Raw genomic sequence first — 20977 nt, 5'->3', positions numbered from 1 at the left:
TCCATGTTGTCTGCTGAGTAGGAGCAGTTAAATAAAGTTTATTACTCTTCCTTTACTGGTCTGGAAAGAGAGAGAAACAGAAAGTCTCTTTCTGATCGAGCTCAGTGTTTCACTGCACACTAATTAAACTTTGAATCTGCTTTTCATGCCAAGTCTGAACAATCCAGTCATTTCACTGTTGGTCAGAAGATTACAGAACTCTTTTAACACATAATAAACCCTTAATGCCAGAAGTGTCATTTCACAAGAAGTCAAAACACGTCTTAGTTTGTGACACTACAAAACTCAACAATGGAGGCTCAGCCTCACTTTACATAAAACAACCAAACACAATATTTAAAATCATCCCCCTGCATATTTACATTCATATGAATAAAACAAAGACGTTCAGTAGTAGACCACGAGAAGGTAGACGTTTGTTTCCACAGCCGCGTGTTACAGCAGACGAAGGTGTGTGAAGTTTGTTCAAAGGTAACGCAGGTTCAGTGTTTAACGGCACAGTGCACTTTACAGCAGCAGGTTCATCATGTAGTGTTCATCACAGCCAGCTCCACTGTGGGTCAACGTCTCAGGATCAACACTTTTCATTCAAAAACACACTTCATCTCTCATACACACGCACACATACACACACACACACACACACACACAGACACACACAGGTAAGTGCACTCAGACGGCCTGCGGCTTGTCCTCAGTAGGTATCCAGTGTAATCATCTTTTCTCTCTCTCTGTTCTTGTAGGTAACGTTTTTGAAAGTTGACGTTGAGCTTCTGAACAGAGGGTTGGTCCCCTGGAGGATGAGAGAAGACATCAAACATTAACTGACTTTAGAAACAAGAACTAATCATCAGATTTAATGTCACTAAAACATCTTAACTAAGACTACGTTCAGATTTCTGTTAATGACAACAGCAAACATGGTCAGACTAAGATCCATACTGTGTGCTCATACCACTCAGTGGGGCTGGGGAGGGAGGGGTTAATTTTCTGAGACTTGTATATTTATATTACAAACAGGTGATTATGTATCTAAGGACCTGTATAGGTTATAACTATTCACATATATGCATCCTGTTCCTCCTGACAGAAGTCTCATTTCTCTATATTTAATGGACTTTTTTCTTTTTAAATATAAAAATTTGGTTTAGTTGTAATTTCATTGAATTTTGTTCAATATACATAACTGGCAAAAAATTACAAATAAATAAAAAGAGCCATTTTTTTAGACTAAAATTGTAAATCTTTCAAAACAGATTATTTATGCTTTTATTTTGAAGGAAGGCTTTCTTTGTCAGATGTCTGCTGGCATTTTTAGTTTCTTGAAAAATGTCTCAGAGAGCAGAAAGTTCTTCTTCAGTCAGGGAGGATTTCAGTGCTGTGGATTTGGTGAGTTTGTATCTCAGCAGCAGGTCAGTCCATGTTCATCACATCATCAGACACATTACAGCCGTCATTAGATTTGTTGTATTTAAACCCTCTGAGGATTTTTGAAATCAGCATGAACAGATGTCAAATCAAAGCAAAGGACACATTTAAGTTTCCAGGAGTTACTCGAGAATCCTTAAATTATTTAAAATCCATAAAAATACGTTCAGCAGAAACTGGTTCTATTTTCTTTTAATGCACCCAATTTTTAAAAAGTGTAGTCCAGGAATAAACAGTGTTATAGTTATAGCTGACAGCAAATGTGCTCCATGCCAACATCATACTTCCTGATTACATCCCTCAGAGCATTATGGGAACTGTAGTTTTAAAACTGAAAGATTGATGTCTATTGGAATAAAGTGGGACAAAGAAAAACAACAAGAGAGGTTAAAAATTTTAATTTATCTCATATTGTTTTTAGTTATTATTGTTGTTCAGTAATTTGTGAGTGTACTGTAGATTTTGTAGTTTCCTGAACATTATGAAACTTTTAAATCCTCAGATCATGAATAAATATTTTTCTTTCTATTTTGTCTATTAAACTGAGTTTGTTGTTTTTATCATCCTATATTTTCCTCAGTTATTCCTGTAACATGAACTGAAAAGCCTTTCATTCATCCTTTTAGCCAAAAGTAAATGAGTATAGGGAAAACTTAATCAAAATGTGTCTGTTATTTTACAACAGAAGGAAATTAAGAGTATAAGTTATTCAAAGCTCATCGCACAGATTAAATGTGATATTTAAATCACTTCATAGTTGTTGTTTTTTGTTTTTTTCAGGGTTTGCTGTCATGAATCTTTCCACCATTTTCCTTACCGACTGCCACTTCGCCTTGGATCTCTCCGCTTCAAACTTGGCCACCTCTTTGCGGTCGTGGACAGACACCAGCACCTTCCACACGCCCAGCAGGATCAGGCCGATGCACACGATGGAGAGCGAGACTCCCAGGATAATCATGGGGATGTTGGGAGGCTCTGGACAACCTGTGACAGAACGAGGATCGATGGTTAGTCTTAAAACTAAACTCTCTTTTTGATTTCACGCGTTGTTGTAGAGCTCACCGTAAATCTGGAGACTGTAGGCCATGATCCCGGTCTCCCCTGCTACCACGCTGAAGGAGATCCAGCACTCGTTCTCAGTCATTAGCGTGCATTGCATAGAGGCGCTCTTGTCATAATCTGGAGACAAAGTGAACAGAAATATCCATAAAGCTCAAATCCATCGTATATCACCTTCCCTCTCTGCATTGTGCTGAGAATGTAAAAGGATATACTCGCCCTGTTGTGCTGTCAGTGTGATTTCCATATCAAAGACTACAATCTGGTGTGTGTGTGCGTGTGTGTGGACCACATCATTGTATTTCACATCTGAAGCCTGAAAAATCCTCAGCGATCATCAGATATACCTCTCAGCTTGCACAAGTATCGCAGGTTTAAAATAATCTGCTGTATAAAGGAAGACGGGGTCCTTCGGCTATTCACAGACACCACAATAGCTCTGCCTGTACGACAAGGTAAATAATATGTTCCCCATTGTCCGCTGCTGGCCGTGGACATGCCCGGTGTTGTGTTAGAGAGAGAGGGGGGAGAGAGACACCCGAGTCCATGCAGGTCAGCATTCCTCCAAATCCCTGACCCATGGGGAAACTTAGCACGGCCTGGTGTTGATACCACGATAAAACACACGGAGCCAACTCCAGCAACAACAAGCACGTCCAACACAGTCTGCCAGGAGGACCAGGTATATGGACCGGGTTTATCTAAAGACACTGAGGCTGGTTTTAGAATGAAACACAAAGAAGACCTGCTGGAGGATGAAAACCTAAAACCAGAAGTCTCATTCTGAAGCTCTGATTCTAACGCTCACACACCTCATCTCTTTGGTATGTTTGTCTTATATAAAACACTCCTGCTCCATTTTCATAATCAAATCAGAAGTTATTTCCTTCCAGATATCGATTTCAGTCCATGTTTGTGCGAGATAAAAATTTGCCTGCACCGACTTGAATCCTCTGAGGTTGTTGAGGTCTGTTTTTAAAATTGTTCCTCCTCGTCTCTTCCAAGAAACAATTACATCAAGCTCTGCTGCCAAAAAGCAGCTCTCTGAGTACCTTACAGTGTGCTGATGGAAACATCAAACTTGGATTATAATCCATAACAGTGGTTATGTTTCTTAAGTTTCAGATTCTGAAGCTTCAAAGCATCAAACACACAACAGCAGTCCACACCCTGAACCGCTTCAGATCTTCACTGAATACAAAGGAAACTAAATATTCCCTCTGATGCTTTAATTATCTGAAGGTTCAAGTATCAGACTGATTCTATAAAAGCTGTCCTGACGTGACCTTTACTGTTTGCAAAATATCTCAATCATACAGAGTTTGCAGTTTAAGGTTTAAGACAATCACACACTCAAAAAAAGCAACATGGGTGACTGTTTTAACTGTAACATGTAGCTTCTATTATATTAATTCATGTTTAGTGGTTAAACATTTTTAAATCATGTAGTTTTAACATGACATGCAAAATCCTTAAAACTACAAGACTGCTTTATGTTAACACAACCTAATGGGTTTAAGTCAAGCGGCAACCTCTGGTCTAAAATATGAGTCCAATGCAGAAGTGTTAAAAACTGCAGTTCATCAAGGATCCGCTTAAGGCTGGCTCTGGAAGTACAGGAAACCACATACACACCAATTCAAAAAAGCCGATCTTTACAGCAGAAATAAACAACAAGACGAGTGTAGTCTGGATAGTTAATTTCTCCATCGACACACACTGTACAGGGGGTACATTTTTTATAACGTGGCAATTTCGAAGATATTGAGATTACGAGTCTTCCAATGAGAGGCTGACTTGATTGACAGGCGGAAACACTGTAGCTGTTGGCGAGGAGGCTCAAAGCCCGCCTCTTTACGTCACAATCGCTTGACAGCAGCAATATGGCTCCCGCCGCAATTGGCCTCAAAAAAAGCTTCAGAAACAGATGGGTGACGTCACAAATACTACGTCCATATTTTATACAGTCTATGGTTTAGGTAGGAATCCCATCTGCAATACCTCTCCAGAGCAGAAGGTGGCAGTAACGTGCGACAGGCCCTATTCATCAGCCAAGGTAGCATGCTTTTGGGGCGCTGGTGGCCTGTATCGGTCTAAGCGCCCCACGTATCGAGGCTATAGTCCTCGTCGCAGAGGTCGCCGGCTCGACTCTCGGCCGGTCGACCATTCACTGTATGTCTTCCCCCACTCTCTAGTCCCCACGTTTCCTGTCTCTCTTCAGCTGTCCTGTCAATAAAGGTGAAAAAGCTCAAGAATATAACTTTTAACTATTATGTGAGGAAGATGGTTTCTGAATTTTGTCTGAAATTGTGATATTGAAGAAATGCTGGAATTATGAGGCAATGATGCAAATGACACGTACTGAGGAATGTATGAGAATTTTTTTTTTCTGTATTTTAGTTAAGAAACCTTTTTTAAAATTTCTTGTAATTGTATTTATTTATTTCTTTAATTTTCATTAATGTAAGGTTTTGTCTGAAATTATTTGAAAATGTTTTCTGACAATTGAAGCATTACTTTTATGTATTTATACTACTACAAATAAATTAGTATATAATACTTCTCTTATAATTTGTATCAACATTGTTTTATTTCATGTTTTCTGTATGTTTTAATAAAATGTGCACGTACCCTGTTAAATATAAAAATAAATAAAACATATTTTTTACAAAAGAAAGACTTCTTCACATTTTCACCCTGACTAGATATCCTCCCAGCATCGGCACAGCCAGACCTGCCACCCTGAATCTCAACATGTATTAATATACATCAATATATATTATATATGTTATTATATATTATCATATATCATGCAAAGCAGAGTTGTTAGATGTTTGTTGTTGTTTTATTTACCTGCTGTTGTGTTGATTGTAACTTTCGGGGTGCTGCACCTCTGCTCACACGACTCAGCACTCTCTTTATCTTGCAGATGGCACTCCACACAGGACCTGGTGTTAACACATCAGAGACACAGACGTCGTCTATGATACACATCCTTTAAGGGGACTTTAATGAGTCCTCCATCACTGACAGAGTACACACAAAGACATCTCACTGCTGGTCACTTATCACAGTTTTCCCAAGGCCTCTCTCTCCGATCGGCCTGTAACTGTGGGATCAGATGGCACTCGCCCTGACAGCTGCTTTATAAAGCAGAAAGGAAATCTCCCGCCGCTGTGTTTGGGACATTAGCTGTCTTTTGATGTCTCATGGAAGGTGTAGACACATGTGAACAAGGGAACCAGAACCTGATCCGTCTGTACTCCAAAGAACAGACGGATCATGTGACGCAGGGAGACAACATCTGATGTCTTTCATTTAGAGATACAACAATCACAGCCCACAAACTCCTCCACATTACATCCTTCTCTCTGAGATGGTGTGAATGTGTTCTCACCTTGCAAAGCTGCAGGCGTCTCCACATGTTGGGCACTTCTCACACCTGTCCCCAGATGCTCCAGGTACGGTACAGATGCACTGATCACACTCACATCGACCCCGGCCGCTGCAGACCGAGCCGTCCTCTGACATGCACGCCTCGGTGCTGCTGCTGCAGTTACAGTACTCCCCCGTCCAGCCGGCTTCACAGTGACACTCCCCACAGTCACACCTCCCATGGCCTGTGAACACTCAGACATTAAAGGAGCAATCCCATAAAAACATGTTAAGTATCTATAATAAATAAATATAAAACTCACCTCCACAGAGCTCCCCACGGAATCGAGCACATGAGTAATCATCACACTCGCAGAAAGGTCCGTAGATGCGTCCAAAGCTGGAGGCCTCACACACACACTGTCCGCAGTAGCACTGGCCCTGACCGCTGCATATCGAGGACTCGTTGTTAGAGAGGCAGTTACTCAACAAAGCGCTCTCCTCATTGCACTCGCACTCTGCTCCCATGAACCCTGGCTGACACTCGCACACGCCGCAATGGAAAGCCCCCTGGCCCTCCACGCACTGGCTGCTGTTCGCTTCAGGAGGCCGCTGGCAGTCACACGAGCAGAGAGACTCCAGCTCAACGTCCAGGCTGTCATGGAGGCCCACCGGTTTGAGGGAGAAGTGACGGAGCCCAGAGAGGCATCCAGGGAGCTCCACAGAAACGTTGAAGACTACCTGAGGAGCAAAGACAGAGCAGATTCAGTCCCTTCATCCGCCTTCATCCACCTTCATCCACTTTCATCTACCTTCAGTCATCCTCATCCACCTTCATTAACCTAGATTCCCTTAATTCACCTTCATTCACCTTCAGTCACCTTCATCCACTTGCATCCACCTTCAGTCCCTTTATCCACCTTCATTCACCTTCATCCACCTTTATCCACCTTCATCCATCAGTCACCTTCATCCACCTTCAGTCATCCTCATCTACCTTCAGTCGTCCTCATCCACCTTCATCCACCTTCATCCACCTTCAGTCACCTCGAATAAAGTTGACCTTCATTCACCTTCATCCATCAGTCACCTTCATTCACCTTCATCCACCTTAATTCACTTTCATCCACCTTCATTCACCTAATTCACTTTCATCCACCTTCATCCAACTTCATTCACTTTCATCCACCTTCACTCCCTTTATCCACCTTCAGTCATCCTCATCCACCTTCATCCACCTTCAGTCACCTTGAATAAAGGTGACCTTCATTCACCTTCCTCCACCTTCCTCCACTGGGTGTCTTCTAGTGAATGTCATAAACTGAACTATTATAATAATACTACTAATAATAATAATAACATTAATAATAATAATAATAATAATAATAATAATAATAATAATCATATACAATTAATACTACTTCTACTTCTACTACTACTACTACTACTACTACTACTACTACTAATAATAATAATAATAATACTAGGGATGGTCATTTCAAGCATAAACACTACTCAACAGTGAAAACTAACTATTCACAGATTATTGGAATAGATCTCGGCGCCCCCTGCAGACATGAGGAGAGAGAGACCCTGTGAGGGGGTTTGAGTTTGGTCTCTCTCTGAGTTTGGTGAGCTGATCATCCCGGTGCAGGGTCAGGTGTCAGGTGTGTGTGTCTGATTGCCCCTGATCTGGAGCAGGTGTGTGAAGCTTATATAAACTCCTGGGCTCCATTTAATGTCTGTGCACAGTTATGCTGGTTAGATGTAGGTATGGATTTGAGCTAAATAATCTACTTTAACCTCTAAAGTTTGATCTGAACCTCTTTTTCTTTTTGTAGAAGTTCCTCCAGGACTCTTAGTTTCTGCAGAAGTCTCTCGTTTATTCAGATTCTGAATCTCACAGAGCCGAACACATTTTACCGACACACAGCTCTCATGCTTTCTTATGTTTTCTGAAATGTTTTTATAGAAGTGTTTTCAGATTTTTAACGGCAAAAAGCCAACATCTGTCAGATCCCCTATGACCACTGTCAGGAGGTTGTACCACATTACAACCAGAGGCTAATAATAAAAACAGAAACATACATATTAAAGATTAGATAATGGTCTCTTTAAGTATTCTGTTTTTTATTATTAAATGTTACTTTCAAAAGACAGCTAAAGACCCAGCTCTTTAGGAAGCACTATGCACTTAGCTAGACTGTTCTCCACTGTTGTCCCCAGTGGTAGATCATGTCTTCCAGCTACGATTGACTCTCACTGTCCTGCTTTACTCTGGGAATCTGTGTTCAGCTCTTGAGTGACCCAGCACTTGGTACTTTGGTCATTATTGTGGTGATATTAATTGTTGATGATGATAATGGAAGGTCTTAAATTGGTTGGTTGCTTCATTGTAGATGTTCCTTATTTCGGGAAAAAAAAAAAAAAAAAAAAATTCCTTATTTACTTTTGCGCATTGCCTTTACACTGCTTGGCAGTACCTGCACCCAAATTGACTTGAAGCACTTTGTTACTCTTACTGATCTTGTTTCCTCTTGTCTAGATCTTTGCTTGTGTTTTTCTTGTTCTCGTATGTACGTCGCTTTGGATAAAAGCGTCTGCTAAATGACATTGTAACATTGTAACATTGTAAATGTTATATGAATATTCTAAAATCCAGAGTGTCACAGTTTCTCTCACAGCAACGCTTAAAGAAGTCCTGACGGCGTTACTGAACTCTTCTGTGTTTGGTTGATCCAAAGACTCATCAGGCAGAACTGAACCAGGCTCTGCTGGACCAGGACCAGAGGGAGACCACATTCAGAGTCCTTTAATCAGTCCCTACATGTTCATGTTATGTTTTTACATTAATTCTCTAATTATTGTTCTTGTTCATACATTTCTAAATAACTGAGAGCTGTGAGCGGATATCTTCTTCAGGAGGAGTTTTTACATGTTTACTCTTTTGTTGAATAACCAGGCCTCATATCTTTATTTCCTTTACTTTAATAGAGTCGTGTTATATTATAGTACCTATATTTATACTGTTGTTTGTTTTTCAGTAGTCCACAGAGCATGTAGGCTTCTACCTGTATAAATGGTTCTTTATATAATAAAAAGGAGTGATTGGAGGAGAAGCGACCGACCGTCTCTCCAGGTTTGATGTTGGAGCAGTGCTTCACGTCAGGCTGAACGCTCCCGTTCGGGCAGATAGCTGTGAAGGACATCTTGAGCTCTTCAGTGTCTCCGAGGACCTCCAGCTCGACCTCTGAACGCAGCTCCTGGAAGACAGTTTGTAGAAGTTTCAGCCTCTTGAATGGACACTCACTGAGCAGAATAAATTCACCTTAACAAAAAGAACTGACGGTAAAACTGAACACTGACGCGTGCTGTAAGAGGAGGGATTTCCAGGGCGTTAAGAAGAATTACACTTTCACCTTGCCCTGACCTGTAGCGTGCTGAAACACCTATCTCTGTTTCTGTGTGAGTCATCATCCCAGGTGTGCTGTGCTGCATAAAGCACCTGAGGAAAGAGTGACAGCTGACCTCAGCGGGAGGAAGGCTGTGTTTGACTGACTAATGACCTCTGTGACGGCCTGTCTGGGTGCCAGCGGAGGCTAAATTGTGTGTTTCCTGTAGGCCTGTAATCGTCCTCAGTGCGTCTTTAGGGTTTCTAAGGAGAGGAAAACAGGGAGGTGTTCTTAAGACGCACAATCAGAGACGGATTCAAGAAAAGAGGGCTCAAAGACTCTGATGTGTTTCAGTAAATATGATGCTCAAGTCTCGGTGTAAAATAACAGGTCAGTATAAATAATAACAACTCTATAAATATACCTTTCATTATTCTGAACCAACAACAAATCTCTTCAGTCAGTGAGAAATAAGGACTCCCTTCTTCATAGGGGTGAACGTGACGGAGACTCAGAGAGGGAGTGATGAAATAATTAAAGGACTCGCCGCCCGTCAGCACCGCCAGGAGGGATTTACAGAAGGGACATGAGAGGTAGACACAGAGGAAGACAGAGAGAGAAAGACAGAGAGAGAGAGAGAGTGGAGAAGAAAGAGCGAGTCAGAGGGGCGAGGGGATCAAACAGCTGGAACAAGCAGAGACTTGCTGTCAAACATGCTGATGCAGAGTACGAGGTGGTGAGGGAAAAACGTAACAGGAGAAAGAATGAAAGAGGAAAAGAGAGGGAGTGAAGGAGGAATGGAGAAAGCTATGATGTGAACAATAAGATGAACAGATGGTCAGTTCCTGATTGAGAGACTGAAATATGAGGAAGAATTAAAGTTTCTCTGATGTTTAAACGTCAGGTGTCCTCCTTCTTATTTCCTAAGAACAGCGTCTACCTGCATGCCCCCAAGGTTTATTTACTTTGTACGCTGTCACAATCAGCTCCAGGATGTTTCGAGAATCCATGGCGAGGACCCCGACTGTGGCGCCAGGTATGACATTTGCATAGTTCTGCAGAAAAACAAGAGATAGACAGAAAGTCAGAGGAACAAATGTGGGCAGACGTGGCTCAAACATGTCCGCTAACTGCGAGGAAGAAGTGAGGGCTAGTTCCAACAGGTCGAATGAGAGTGCAGCTCCATGAATAAATATGTAAAAACCTCAGTAAACACGGCGCTCACACAGCTCCTGACACAAAACATACCAGGTAGTTACTCTTCTGATTCTCTGTCACAGCAAATATGAGCAGGATATTGTTCTCCACCACCTTATCACTCAGCTGAGCCAGAGTGGGATACTCCTGAGGAGGGACAATGGAGAAATGTCAACAGATACTGAGGCAGAGATGATTCACCGGGGGATGACTCATGAAAAATAAGAATGCAATTAATTTCAGACGACGGATTAAAACAAAGAGAAACCTTTATAATGGAAGAAGTTACCTGCACTGTGGACATGGAGTATTCATTGTTAACATCCATGTGACACTGCCCATCATTGGGAACCACGATGCCGGCCAGCTTACTGTCCATCCCAAAGTGTGAGTCAGCATCACTGACGAACACCAGCAACCGCATGGAGTCATTCCTCCAGCCGATCCTGTCCTGTGAGGAGACACAGAGGTCAGCTCAGGCTTCTTAAGAACATCAGATTAACTACATGTGACTCTGTGAGACAAGTTCCTGCTTTAAAGTGTAGTTTCAAACAAGTCCAAAAACACCAACTGATGCTTTAAATATTTATTAGACCTCCAAAATAGTCCAAAAATAATCCCCACTTTATCTCCTTTTAATCACAGTTTCTATAAACTCCATGCTTTTTACAACATTTAAAACAAAACATAACAAAAGTTTATGTTCAATTTTTTTAAAATACTTTTTGTATTAAAGAAGAGAGTCATAAATGGAAATATGAGGTGCATCCATGCCCGGTTGATTTTTCCTTTATGGTGTTTTTTGTTATCAATAAGAAACAAAAAAATAGTGGCAGATCTGTCTTGATTAAACCAAACCAGCTGATGCTCTTAAAGATTCAATAAAAGCTAACTGAACACCTGATTCCACCTGATGGTTCAGGGATACTTTCTTATCCAAAGGCATGAAATGTTGGAGTCATTTGATAAGTCAAATATATTTTAGGTGTGAACATAAATAATCATCAAATGAGACAGAAGTCCAAAGAGAGCATTCTTACTTCATAACAAAACTAAATCTCACCCCACAGACGGAGGCCTGCATGACGGCGTCGAAGCCCCCCTCCAGCAGGTCGATGTTAGCCGTGATGCTCTGCTTCCTGATGATCTCGTTGAACTCGTCTGTTTTACTCGTCAGAGACAACACGTGTTTGTATCCGAACGTTGGCACGCAGGTATATCTGGTGCCCCTGAAATAGAAGTCAAGAGTCAAACGTCTGACATCAAACCTCCATCAGGACATGATGCTTTGAGATGTTTGATGTATACCTGCAGGGGTCAACAAGCTCCTCTTCTGTTATCTTAATGAAAGGCAGGACTGGTTTCTCCACAAAAGAGCCAAAGCCCATCCTGAATTTACTGGTGAGGTTAGCCATCTCTTTAGACAGAGTGGAGCCCAGGTCTTTGATCATCTCCAGATCGTCCACCATGGATGCTGACAGGTCCATCAGGTAGTAGATGTCCACAGGATAGTCTTCAGTGTGCTGAATCTTCACCTGGAAAGTCACCTGACTACCTGTGCAAAAACAGGATCACACCTTACTTCTGCTTTCAATGAGGAAGGACTCCAACAGAAAACGATTCAATGAAAACATGTTCAGGGTTCTCACCAGGTCGAAGCTTGAGAGACATTTTCTGTGGGGAGATCTGAGTGCTGTTAACTTTCCCGGTCTTCCTCCCAACAGGGCGATTCTGCAGGATTTGGCTTTTGGAAACAGGGTACTCCAGCTGGTCCCGGGGACATCCCTTCTCTAATAAAACATCCAGTGTGTCACATCGATCGCTGACGGTGAACCAGTCTGTGAAGTTCTGAAAGATAGAGGTAAACAGTCTCACACCGTGCCGTCTGAGGATAAAACATGGTGACTGTGTGATGCAGAAGAAGACAGATTTATGATCCTATTGGTGCAATCTTGTCCAAACAAGCAAAGCCATGCATTTAATGATGCATTATAATAAACAACTTAAATCGTGTTTTATCATATGCAGCCCTGTCTGCTCACCTCCTGTGTGCACCAGGCACAGTGAGAACTAAGCTGCAGACACTGGTCACAAGTCACAGCGCTGCCAGCTGAACATGATCCTGCAGAACACATGAACACAGAGCAGATACAGGCAGCATGTGAACACCAAGAGGAGTCTGCTGCAGAGAGTAAAGGTCTCTGCAAGGATTTCAAAAAATTAACATAAAGTTTTTACAATAAAAGTACTTTGTAATATTAAATTAAGGATGTATCCCAGTCATTACATGCAGTACTCTTTAACTGGTGCAGGTAAAATCTCAATCAGGCTTCTCCCAGTTAAACATGTTAACTGGTCATAAATACCAGCACAGCTTTTATGGTGTGCCTCTGAGAGCCTGTCACTTTGCTCTTTATAAACATGTTGCCCTTGATGTTGAAGTCCTGCTTACCCTCCACGGTGTTGATCCAGTACCGCAGAACCAGGCTCAGCAGTAGAAGCCCCATTAGTCCGTGAGGTTCCTGATGATGAGGGAGCAGAAGCGGAAGAAGAAGGTCTCAAGGTGTCTCATAGTTACTGCAGTGAAACATGTCCAACACCAGCCTGCTGCTCTCCACCGACTGAGAGACTCATAGGAGAGCGCTGCTACCTGGATCAGGAGGAGGGGGAGGAGGAGGGGGAGGAGGACTCTACCTGTGCTGCCTTTTATGTTCACTTCCGTCCAGGTGAGAGAGCGCGAGACTGCAGAGGGGAGAACCACACAGGTAGCTCACATTCTAACCTGCTAATCCTTATCCAACTGTAATAAACTGAAGCAGCCTGTTCCCACAACCTTTGGTCCTACTTTACTTTATAATAGAGGGAGACATTAAACACCAAAACAACCAGACTGAGTGTTAATGAACTCACTGAGTGTAAAGGGTTAATGCTGCTGGAACTAGCTAAAGAAGCTACTCTTACTCAGCTGTTCATACTCAATTATATTTAAGCTTTAAAACGTTTCAGGATAATTTATAATGGTAATAATAATAATAGAGGTAGTAATAATGATAATCAAAATAAATACAATTATAGAAAATAAATTAAAATAAATACATTAAAATAAATAAATAAATTAATAATAATAAGAATGATAATAATTAATTATTATTATTAGAATTATAATCATTATAATAGTAATCTTAATTTATAGAGAACTATTAACAATCTGCATTACAAAGTGCTTAATGCATCAAAGGACAGGCGCAAACTCATGAACATTTTAAAGGGCCATACAATTAGTGTGTGTACAATTACTATTAAAAGAAAACATAAAAGCATTTAATTTTATTTATATTTATTCCACCATTTATTTTTAAAATCTTGATACCAGGATTTTTTTTATTTTACCTGAAATATCAGCTTGAAAACCAAAGAGGTGAAATATTTCACCCCTTGAATATAAATGTATGTATAGGCCGATGTCTATGAAGGTTCTCAGTCATCCACGTTCATGGTAATCCAAAGCTTGATCTGTAAGGCAACTGGACTGGTAGAAATTCTTGAAGAAGTTTCACCTCTCCTCTGAAAGGCTTCTTCAGTACTGACCAGACTGGGGAAGAGCTAGAAAATATAAGCCTTTAAAAGATGTGTGTGTATTCAGGTAGTCACAAAAATGTCCTAAATAGGGTCGTTAGTCTAGTTCCTGGCAGTTGTTCTCCTATCGCCTGACTGAAAAGCGTGTTTAATGATTGTAAGTCTTTTCCACTTGACTTATACTACAGCAGTAAAGTTGTGCTAACACAGAAATGAATCAGTGTTATGTTTTAATATCTAACAGTATGAGATCTTTAACTTATATTTACCTTCATCATCATTATAATTATAATTATTATAATAATCATTATTATGATTATTATTATTATTGTTATATTTTTTAATTATTAATTTATTTATTATTTATTTTAACTATGTAAGTACATTGCTGTATCCTCTTGTCCTGTGTTGTAAGCTGCTGGAACAAAATAATTTCCTCCAATAAATCAATAAATTATAACGTATAAGTAAGTATAAGTATTTACTGAGATAATGCACTTTTAATCTCCTTATTAGTGAGCCTACATTAGTTGATATTGTAATGTTAAACTGTTACCATATCTCTGCAGGCTGGATCTTATTACCCCAAAAGTTTCATGTTGTATTTGATCATGTGAAATCATGTGTCCCTGTAGTGTTAGATAGATTTAATTTGAATCACATTATAATTGTAAGGAGAAGATTCCTGATGAACTTACAGGTCTGTTGTTTACATCCTCCCTTCATTGGAACAATCAGTAAAGCGGCTCTACGATGTTCATGTTACAGTTGAACTGTGACCAACGGAGCATAATAAAATACAGACAGGCCACACCATAAACAAACACCGCCTGTACACCCCCCCCATCACCCAGACACCGAGAGGAGGGACGTTAATCTTTAACCACACACGGGCATGAATCATTGTTCCTGACTGAGCAGAACTTTTCAGCATAATGATTAATATAACTTAAGACAAAAGTGACCGTGTGGAGCTATCAGGATATGAAATGTGACTGAGCGTGTGTGTGTGTGTGTGTGTGTGTGTGTGTGTGTGTGTGTGTTTGATCTGAGGGGGAGCAGGGTGAGGCTGCGTAGGTGTTGAACCATTGACAGCTGCAGTTCAAATATCCCTGCTTGTCCTAGGAATCTCCCTGATCATCACCACACCCCTCTGGATCTGGGTGAGTCCCATCTGTCACCCTGAACCAAACCCCACCTCCTATCGTCTTATACTAATCCCTCTCTCCCCTCTTTCCTCTTCTCCTCTCTTCTCCTTTCCATGGCACCTCTCTCTCCCTCCTCAGCTCTCAGTGTTTTGATCCACCTTCCCTCGCTGCCCTCCTGAGGGTCCGGCCTGTGAAATTGGCATTTCATGTTACACCTCCTTTAGCTTCATTCCTCCTCTCATTTCCTGTATGCCAGTCCTCCTTTGATCCACTCTCCTCCTCCCCTCCTTCAGCTCTCCGTGCCTGTCATTATTTTTCTGAATTTAGTTAAAAAGTTCCTGGCATGATGCAACCAAACACAGCTTTCTGTAACTCCCATGCCCTGTATGGCAGTGAGATATATGCTGAAGGTGTAATACGGTTTCACGGTTGCACCATCCTGTTGCTCTTTATTCTGAGTTTCAAACCTGTCGCCTCTCAGTCAGAGTTCAGGGAGTATAATGATCTCTAACAGCAGCGTTTAAAGGAGAATTAGCCTCACAAAATTAAGCAATCCATAAATGACTGGCCCACATATCTCTCTGTCAGCACTACGCTTTTACTACACTCAGAAATGGAGGTATACATTAACCCTGCAATGAGCCGACTCACCTTCAGGGGCGTCCTCTGATAACATGCTGTCCCGTCTCAGTCGGTCTTCCTTGTCATCAAGTGAAAAATGGAGAGGAGTGGAGAAGCATCAGGCCAGTACATTCAGTCCTATTGTATCCCAGCAGCCGTCAGAGTAACAGTAAACCTATTGTAACGGCGCCCTTTATGAAGCATGGCGCTCGGGTGACCCTGCTGCCCATGCTCCTTGGCTCATGTGTGCTTTTTTGTGTGCGTCTGGAAGTGGGTGAGTGTGTGTGCATGCATACTGGGGTCATGTGTGGGTGTTTGTACAGGCTCCAGCGTGCTCGTGTGTGTGTGTGTGTGTGTGAGTGTGTGTGTGTGTGTGAGTGAGTGTGCATGCAGGGGGAGGCTGTGATGATAATGAGTGACAGTAACAACTGCAGGCTGTGAGACTTCCAGGACCGAGCTTCTTTATTAAGAGGAGACCTGACTGATGAGCCAGTGTTGCGCTCTAGAGGCTAAAGCTGGTGTCAACTGCCGCACAGCAATCATGACTCCTGAGTCTTTCTGATTGGTTTGTGCTCCCTATGTTAGTGTGTGTGTGTGTGTACGTGCACATGTTTGCTCAAGTTCAATTACTTCCTGCAGTGAGGAGGAGGAGGAGGAGGAGGAGGAGGAGAAGTGAAGGAGTATGGGTGCTGTAATGCCGCCTCCTCACTGAGGTATGGCAGGAATGCAGGTGTACACCAACTCGAGTCTGTAAGTGAAACGACATGATAGAGCAGAGGTCTACTCTATAAAAGAGGTAAAGATTTTATTGCCCTTAAAGCACATTTTTGTCTGATTGAGTTTTTTGATTTCTACAGCAGTCAGTGTGTTTTCTTACATAAAGCGATGCTGAGAATCTGCAGCCTGTAAGTGACTCTGAGGCTGATCTCAAGGCCTTTATTATCATAATGCAGGTTTCTGTAAGAGTTAAGAAAGTCTGACATCTCCCGTCACTTTGTCAGAAAGTTTGTTTAAACCTTATTTTCTGGATGCAGCACACAAGCATACATCTTGTTTGTAGTCTCCTGTGTTATTTGTAGTCTTTGTCTCATGTCTTGTGTTCCAGTTTTCCTTGTGTGTGTATTTTGATCCATGTTTCTTATGTCTATAGTGCTTCCTGTTTTATTTTGTAGTTCTTCCTCCCCGTGTGTCTGATATAGGCTGTTTTCAAACCGCCTGCAGTATTCGTAGTACGTACTGATTCAGCCTAAAATCAGCATGTAGTATGTGGACAAAGAGTAAAATCTGCAGTATGATCAACTCCCCGGATGTTGTACTGATTCAGGAACATGTCCCAGTCTGCATCGGACCAGTCTCCCTCACGTACTGTTTCCCACAATGCACAGCGCTAACGTTCTCCTTCTTCTTGTTTCCGTATATGACGGAGGGACTCAGTTTTTATGTGCTGTGAAAATTATTAAACTCCATATAAACCACCTCTTAACTTTTTAAATCATAAGTGATGCTAAAGATGCAGTTTATCTATCAGCTTGGCCGTTGTTTACTTCCGCTTTCAGAAACTGGAAATCCAACAACGCCTGACCCAGCATCCTGCAGACCAGATCCAACGGAACAGTAATACTACCTTCAGATGCAGTATGCAGTATGCAGTATGCAGTATGCAGTATGCAGTATGCAGTACACTACATTCGTAGGCAGTATGTGGCAGGCAGATTCGAAAACAGTCTTAGGCTGCTTACTGCATACTGCGTTTGAAGGTGCTCTGTAATCTGTCTGTTCTGTTTGATCTGGTCTGCAGGATGCCGGGTCAGGCGTTGCTGGATTTACGGTTTCAGAAAGTTGAAGTAAACAACGACCAAGCTGATAGAGAAACTGCTTCTTTTTTAAAAAAAAAGTTTAATTATTTTAGCATATTCAGAACAAAACAACAAAATCCAAGGCTCAATTTGTGTACAAAGCAGACTTTCAGACAAAGATATGTACTGTCACCCCTACTGTCAGCAGAGAGAGAAAAACAACAAAAAACAATAACACAAGTATTAGTACATAATAAGTCGTCCTCCAACTCCAACAAAACTGCTTCTTTAACATCCACGTATGATTTAAAAAGTTAAGAAGTGGTTTATATGGAGTTTAATAGTTTTCAGAGCACCTAAAAGCTGAGTTCCCCCGGTCATATATGCAAAAAAGAAGGAGAATGTTAGCGCTGTGCATTGTGGTACATGAGGGAGACTGGTCTGCTGCAGAACGACACATATTTCTGAATCAGACATCCAGGGAGTTTTGGCTTACTGCAGATTTTGCTCTTACTCACATATTGCAGACTGAATGAATTAGCCCGTATGCTCGTTCAGTAGGCGGGCCTCTTGCCTTGTGTTTCCTTCCTTTTTGATTGCACCCTGATTATTTTCACCTGTGTCTCGTTATCACATCTGCGTCCCTCTAATTATCTGGTGTCTGTGTGTGTTTTTCCTCCCTTGGGTGTCAGTTCATTAGTCTTGTTTGCAAGTTTCCCTGCTTCTTCTTGAGTGTTCCTTGTTCCCTTTTGTTAATTTTGTTGGACTTTGGAATTTCGATGATATTAGTTAGTTCAGTTGGTTTTTTTATTTAATGATAATAACAATAATAATGATAATCTTTATTTCTAAAGCACTTTTCTAAACAAAGTTACAAAGTGCTTCAAAAAAAGACAAAAATAAACAAAGAAAAAGTCTGCATTCTGAGTTACCCTTATATGTTTTGCTTCAGTTGTCACAGCCTACTGACTGTTGACATGTATCTCACACAACCCTACTTAAAAAAACAGACTATCCCTTTAATGATGGGTTTTACCGTCACTACACACATTGATTCTTTTTCAGGGTTTAAAGTGATCAGATTTAAGACTCTTGTTCTCATAAATCTTTGTACCAAACTCATGCCAAGCCACGTTTTGTTGTTGTTGATCTACTTCCGACAGAAATACAAATACAACCTGATGATGGGACAAAAGTCAGTGGATTCATCTTCTGGGGACGATGAGTGTGAAATTTAATGATGGTCAATCCTGAAGTTATCAAGGCAGGCTGAAACAAAGTGGTGGACAGTTTGAGGCTTACATTTACATCCTTAGAGAAACCAGAAAAATCAGAGAAAATGTTCTCCTCAGACTCTCTCCAAACAGAGCAGGTCTAGACCGTACTCTATGTTCTATTAAAGACCCAACATCAAGACAGGATAAAATCCGGTCCCATCTTACAGACAGGACTCAGTCTGATCTCATCTTAATCCACCATGAGCAGAGACCTTTCTCGCATCGAGCAAGTTACAGAGAAAATGACAAACTTCCTTTTACAGAAACCTCCAGCAGGACCAGACTCATGTCAGACACACATCTGCTGAGACCGTGTTGGAGAGAGGGATAGAGGGAGATGAAGAGAAAACATAAAAAAACAACACAAGAAACATTTTGATTTAAAGATTATAAAACATTCAGAAGGAACCGAGGACGAGTCACAGACGGAGACATTTTCACATGATGTGTTTGCTTGTTTATATTTCAGTGAGCTCGAGTTGAGACTTTTTTTTAGAGATAAATAAACAGATAGAAGTCTTCTTTGTGTGACATCAGGTCTCTACCTGAAGTTTAGCATAATTTAAAGCCAGAGATATGAGATTAGCCGACAGTTAGTATCATCATGTTAGCGTGTAGCTCTGCACCCATCTCTGTAGAAGCTTTAATGTTAAGATACGTTTTCTGATACTATCATTGACTTAACATTTAGAGTCCAGCATTTTAAACCCTTCGTGTTGAATTGTTGACATTTATCTCACTACATGAGAGACACTGGATCCTGAATCAGGCCGCTCCGTAAAGCGTCGGTGCCCTGAATCTGACCTTGGGCTCTCCTCGGGGGATCAGTGCCATGTGTCCCCTCAGCTGTGGAGAATTAAAAGTGAGACACCGAGAGGATGAGAGGAAAGAGAGAGAGACAGAGAGACTCTATGCAGCATGTATCTTGTGTTCAAAGACTTGGTGCCCATGTGTACAAAGCGCCTTTGATTGACACGTGTGTGTGTGTGTGTGTGTGTGTGTGTGTGTGTGTGTGTCTGTCTACATGTGTAGGTATATATATATATATGCCTGGAGTCAGACTGGATGTATGGCGTGTGTGTTGAAGCAGGGGGGTGACAGTGGGTGTGTTGTCTAATCTTGCACTCTGGTGGTTTGATCCCTCTGACGGGTACGGGATGAGGGCATGGTGCCTTTATGTCTCCAGGATCAGCTGTGCTAAGTCTGAGATCCGGTGTGAGAGTGAGACAAAGGCTGCAAGCCGGGAATAGAGCAGGAAGTGAGTGGGACATGAGTGCACATGTTGCTGCTGTTAGTCATCTGATCCAACATAAGTTTCATACATTACAGGAGACATGGTGGTATAGAGGAGACATCAAGCTTGTGTTTGTGTGTGGAGAACGGGTTTGAATCACAGCGCCCTCTGCTGCAGATCATCAACGCGGACCAATAACAACAGAAGATACTGAACTTTAGTCCGGTTTCCTTTTTTTTTTTATAAAACTTAGTCTAAATTTATTTCAGCTTCATTTAACATGAAGATCAACTCTCTGTTTGGGGGAGTATTTTTAAGCCTGTGACGAAACGTGTGTATTATTATCTGAAGCTTTGAGGATGATTTTAAATCTGCAAATGAAAAGTAATGAATGTAATTAAAGCTACAGAAAACAACTTTTTAAAATGTGTATTATTTATTGTATATTATTATTGTGTACTGTATTTATTATTATCATTATCGCTATTATTATTATTATTATTATTATTTAGGATTATTTTTTCTTACCTTGTTAAAATCTATTTCCTCATTTAATATACAAATGATCACAATTGTCTTCATTTCTGTTGTAATTGTAATAATAATTATTATTATTATCATTAAGTTTCTGTTTGTTTGTTTGTTTTGTTTATGTTGTTGTAAAGCACCTTGTGACCTTTGTTCTTGAGAGGTGCTCTATAAATAAATCTTACTTACTTACTGACTTATTTTGTATTTATTATTATTATTTATTTATTTTCCTTGTTATTTAAGAATGTTATTGTCTTAATTTTATTGTTATTAGACATTGTCAATTACAAGTGTTTAACTTTTGTCAAATTCCTTTCAAAAAGTTCTAATAAACAAAGTTATT

The 20977-nt window shown here is 40.9% G+C and overlaps 1 protein-coding gene across 1 annotated transcript; it reads right to left on the bottom strand.

Moving 5' to 3' along the window:
* itgb6 (integrin, beta 6) lies at positions 1–13179 on the bottom strand. The gene is made up of 15 exons (XM_034680907.1): positions 12904–13179; positions 12494–12573; positions 12101–12299; positions 11760–12006; positions 11515–11680; positions 10741–10902; positions 10503–10598; positions 10220–10309; positions 8991–9125; positions 6186–6603; positions 5885–6107; positions 5341–5435; positions 2491–2607; positions 2246–2412; positions 1–793 (listed from the first exon to the last, which is right to left on the bottom strand). The coding sequence occupies exons 1-15, from the start codon at positions 12956–12958 to the stop codon at positions 695–697; spliced, it is 2349 nt and encodes a 782-aa protein (XP_034536798.1). The 5' UTR covers positions 12959–13179; the 3' UTR covers positions 1–694.
* Positions 13180–20977: the final 7798 nt, after the last annotated feature.

The sequence above is a fragment of the Notolabrus celidotus genome, chromosome 3, assembly GCF_009762535.1.
Source record: "Notolabrus celidotus isolate fNotCel1 chromosome 3, fNotCel1.pri, whole genome shotgun sequence".
NCBI classification, from domain to species: domain Eukaryota; kingdom Metazoa; phylum Chordata; class Actinopteri; order Labriformes; family Labridae; genus Notolabrus; species Notolabrus celidotus.
The sequence above is the reverse complement of the archived record's forward strand: the minus strand, read 5'-3'. Positions and strand labels throughout refer to the sequence as shown.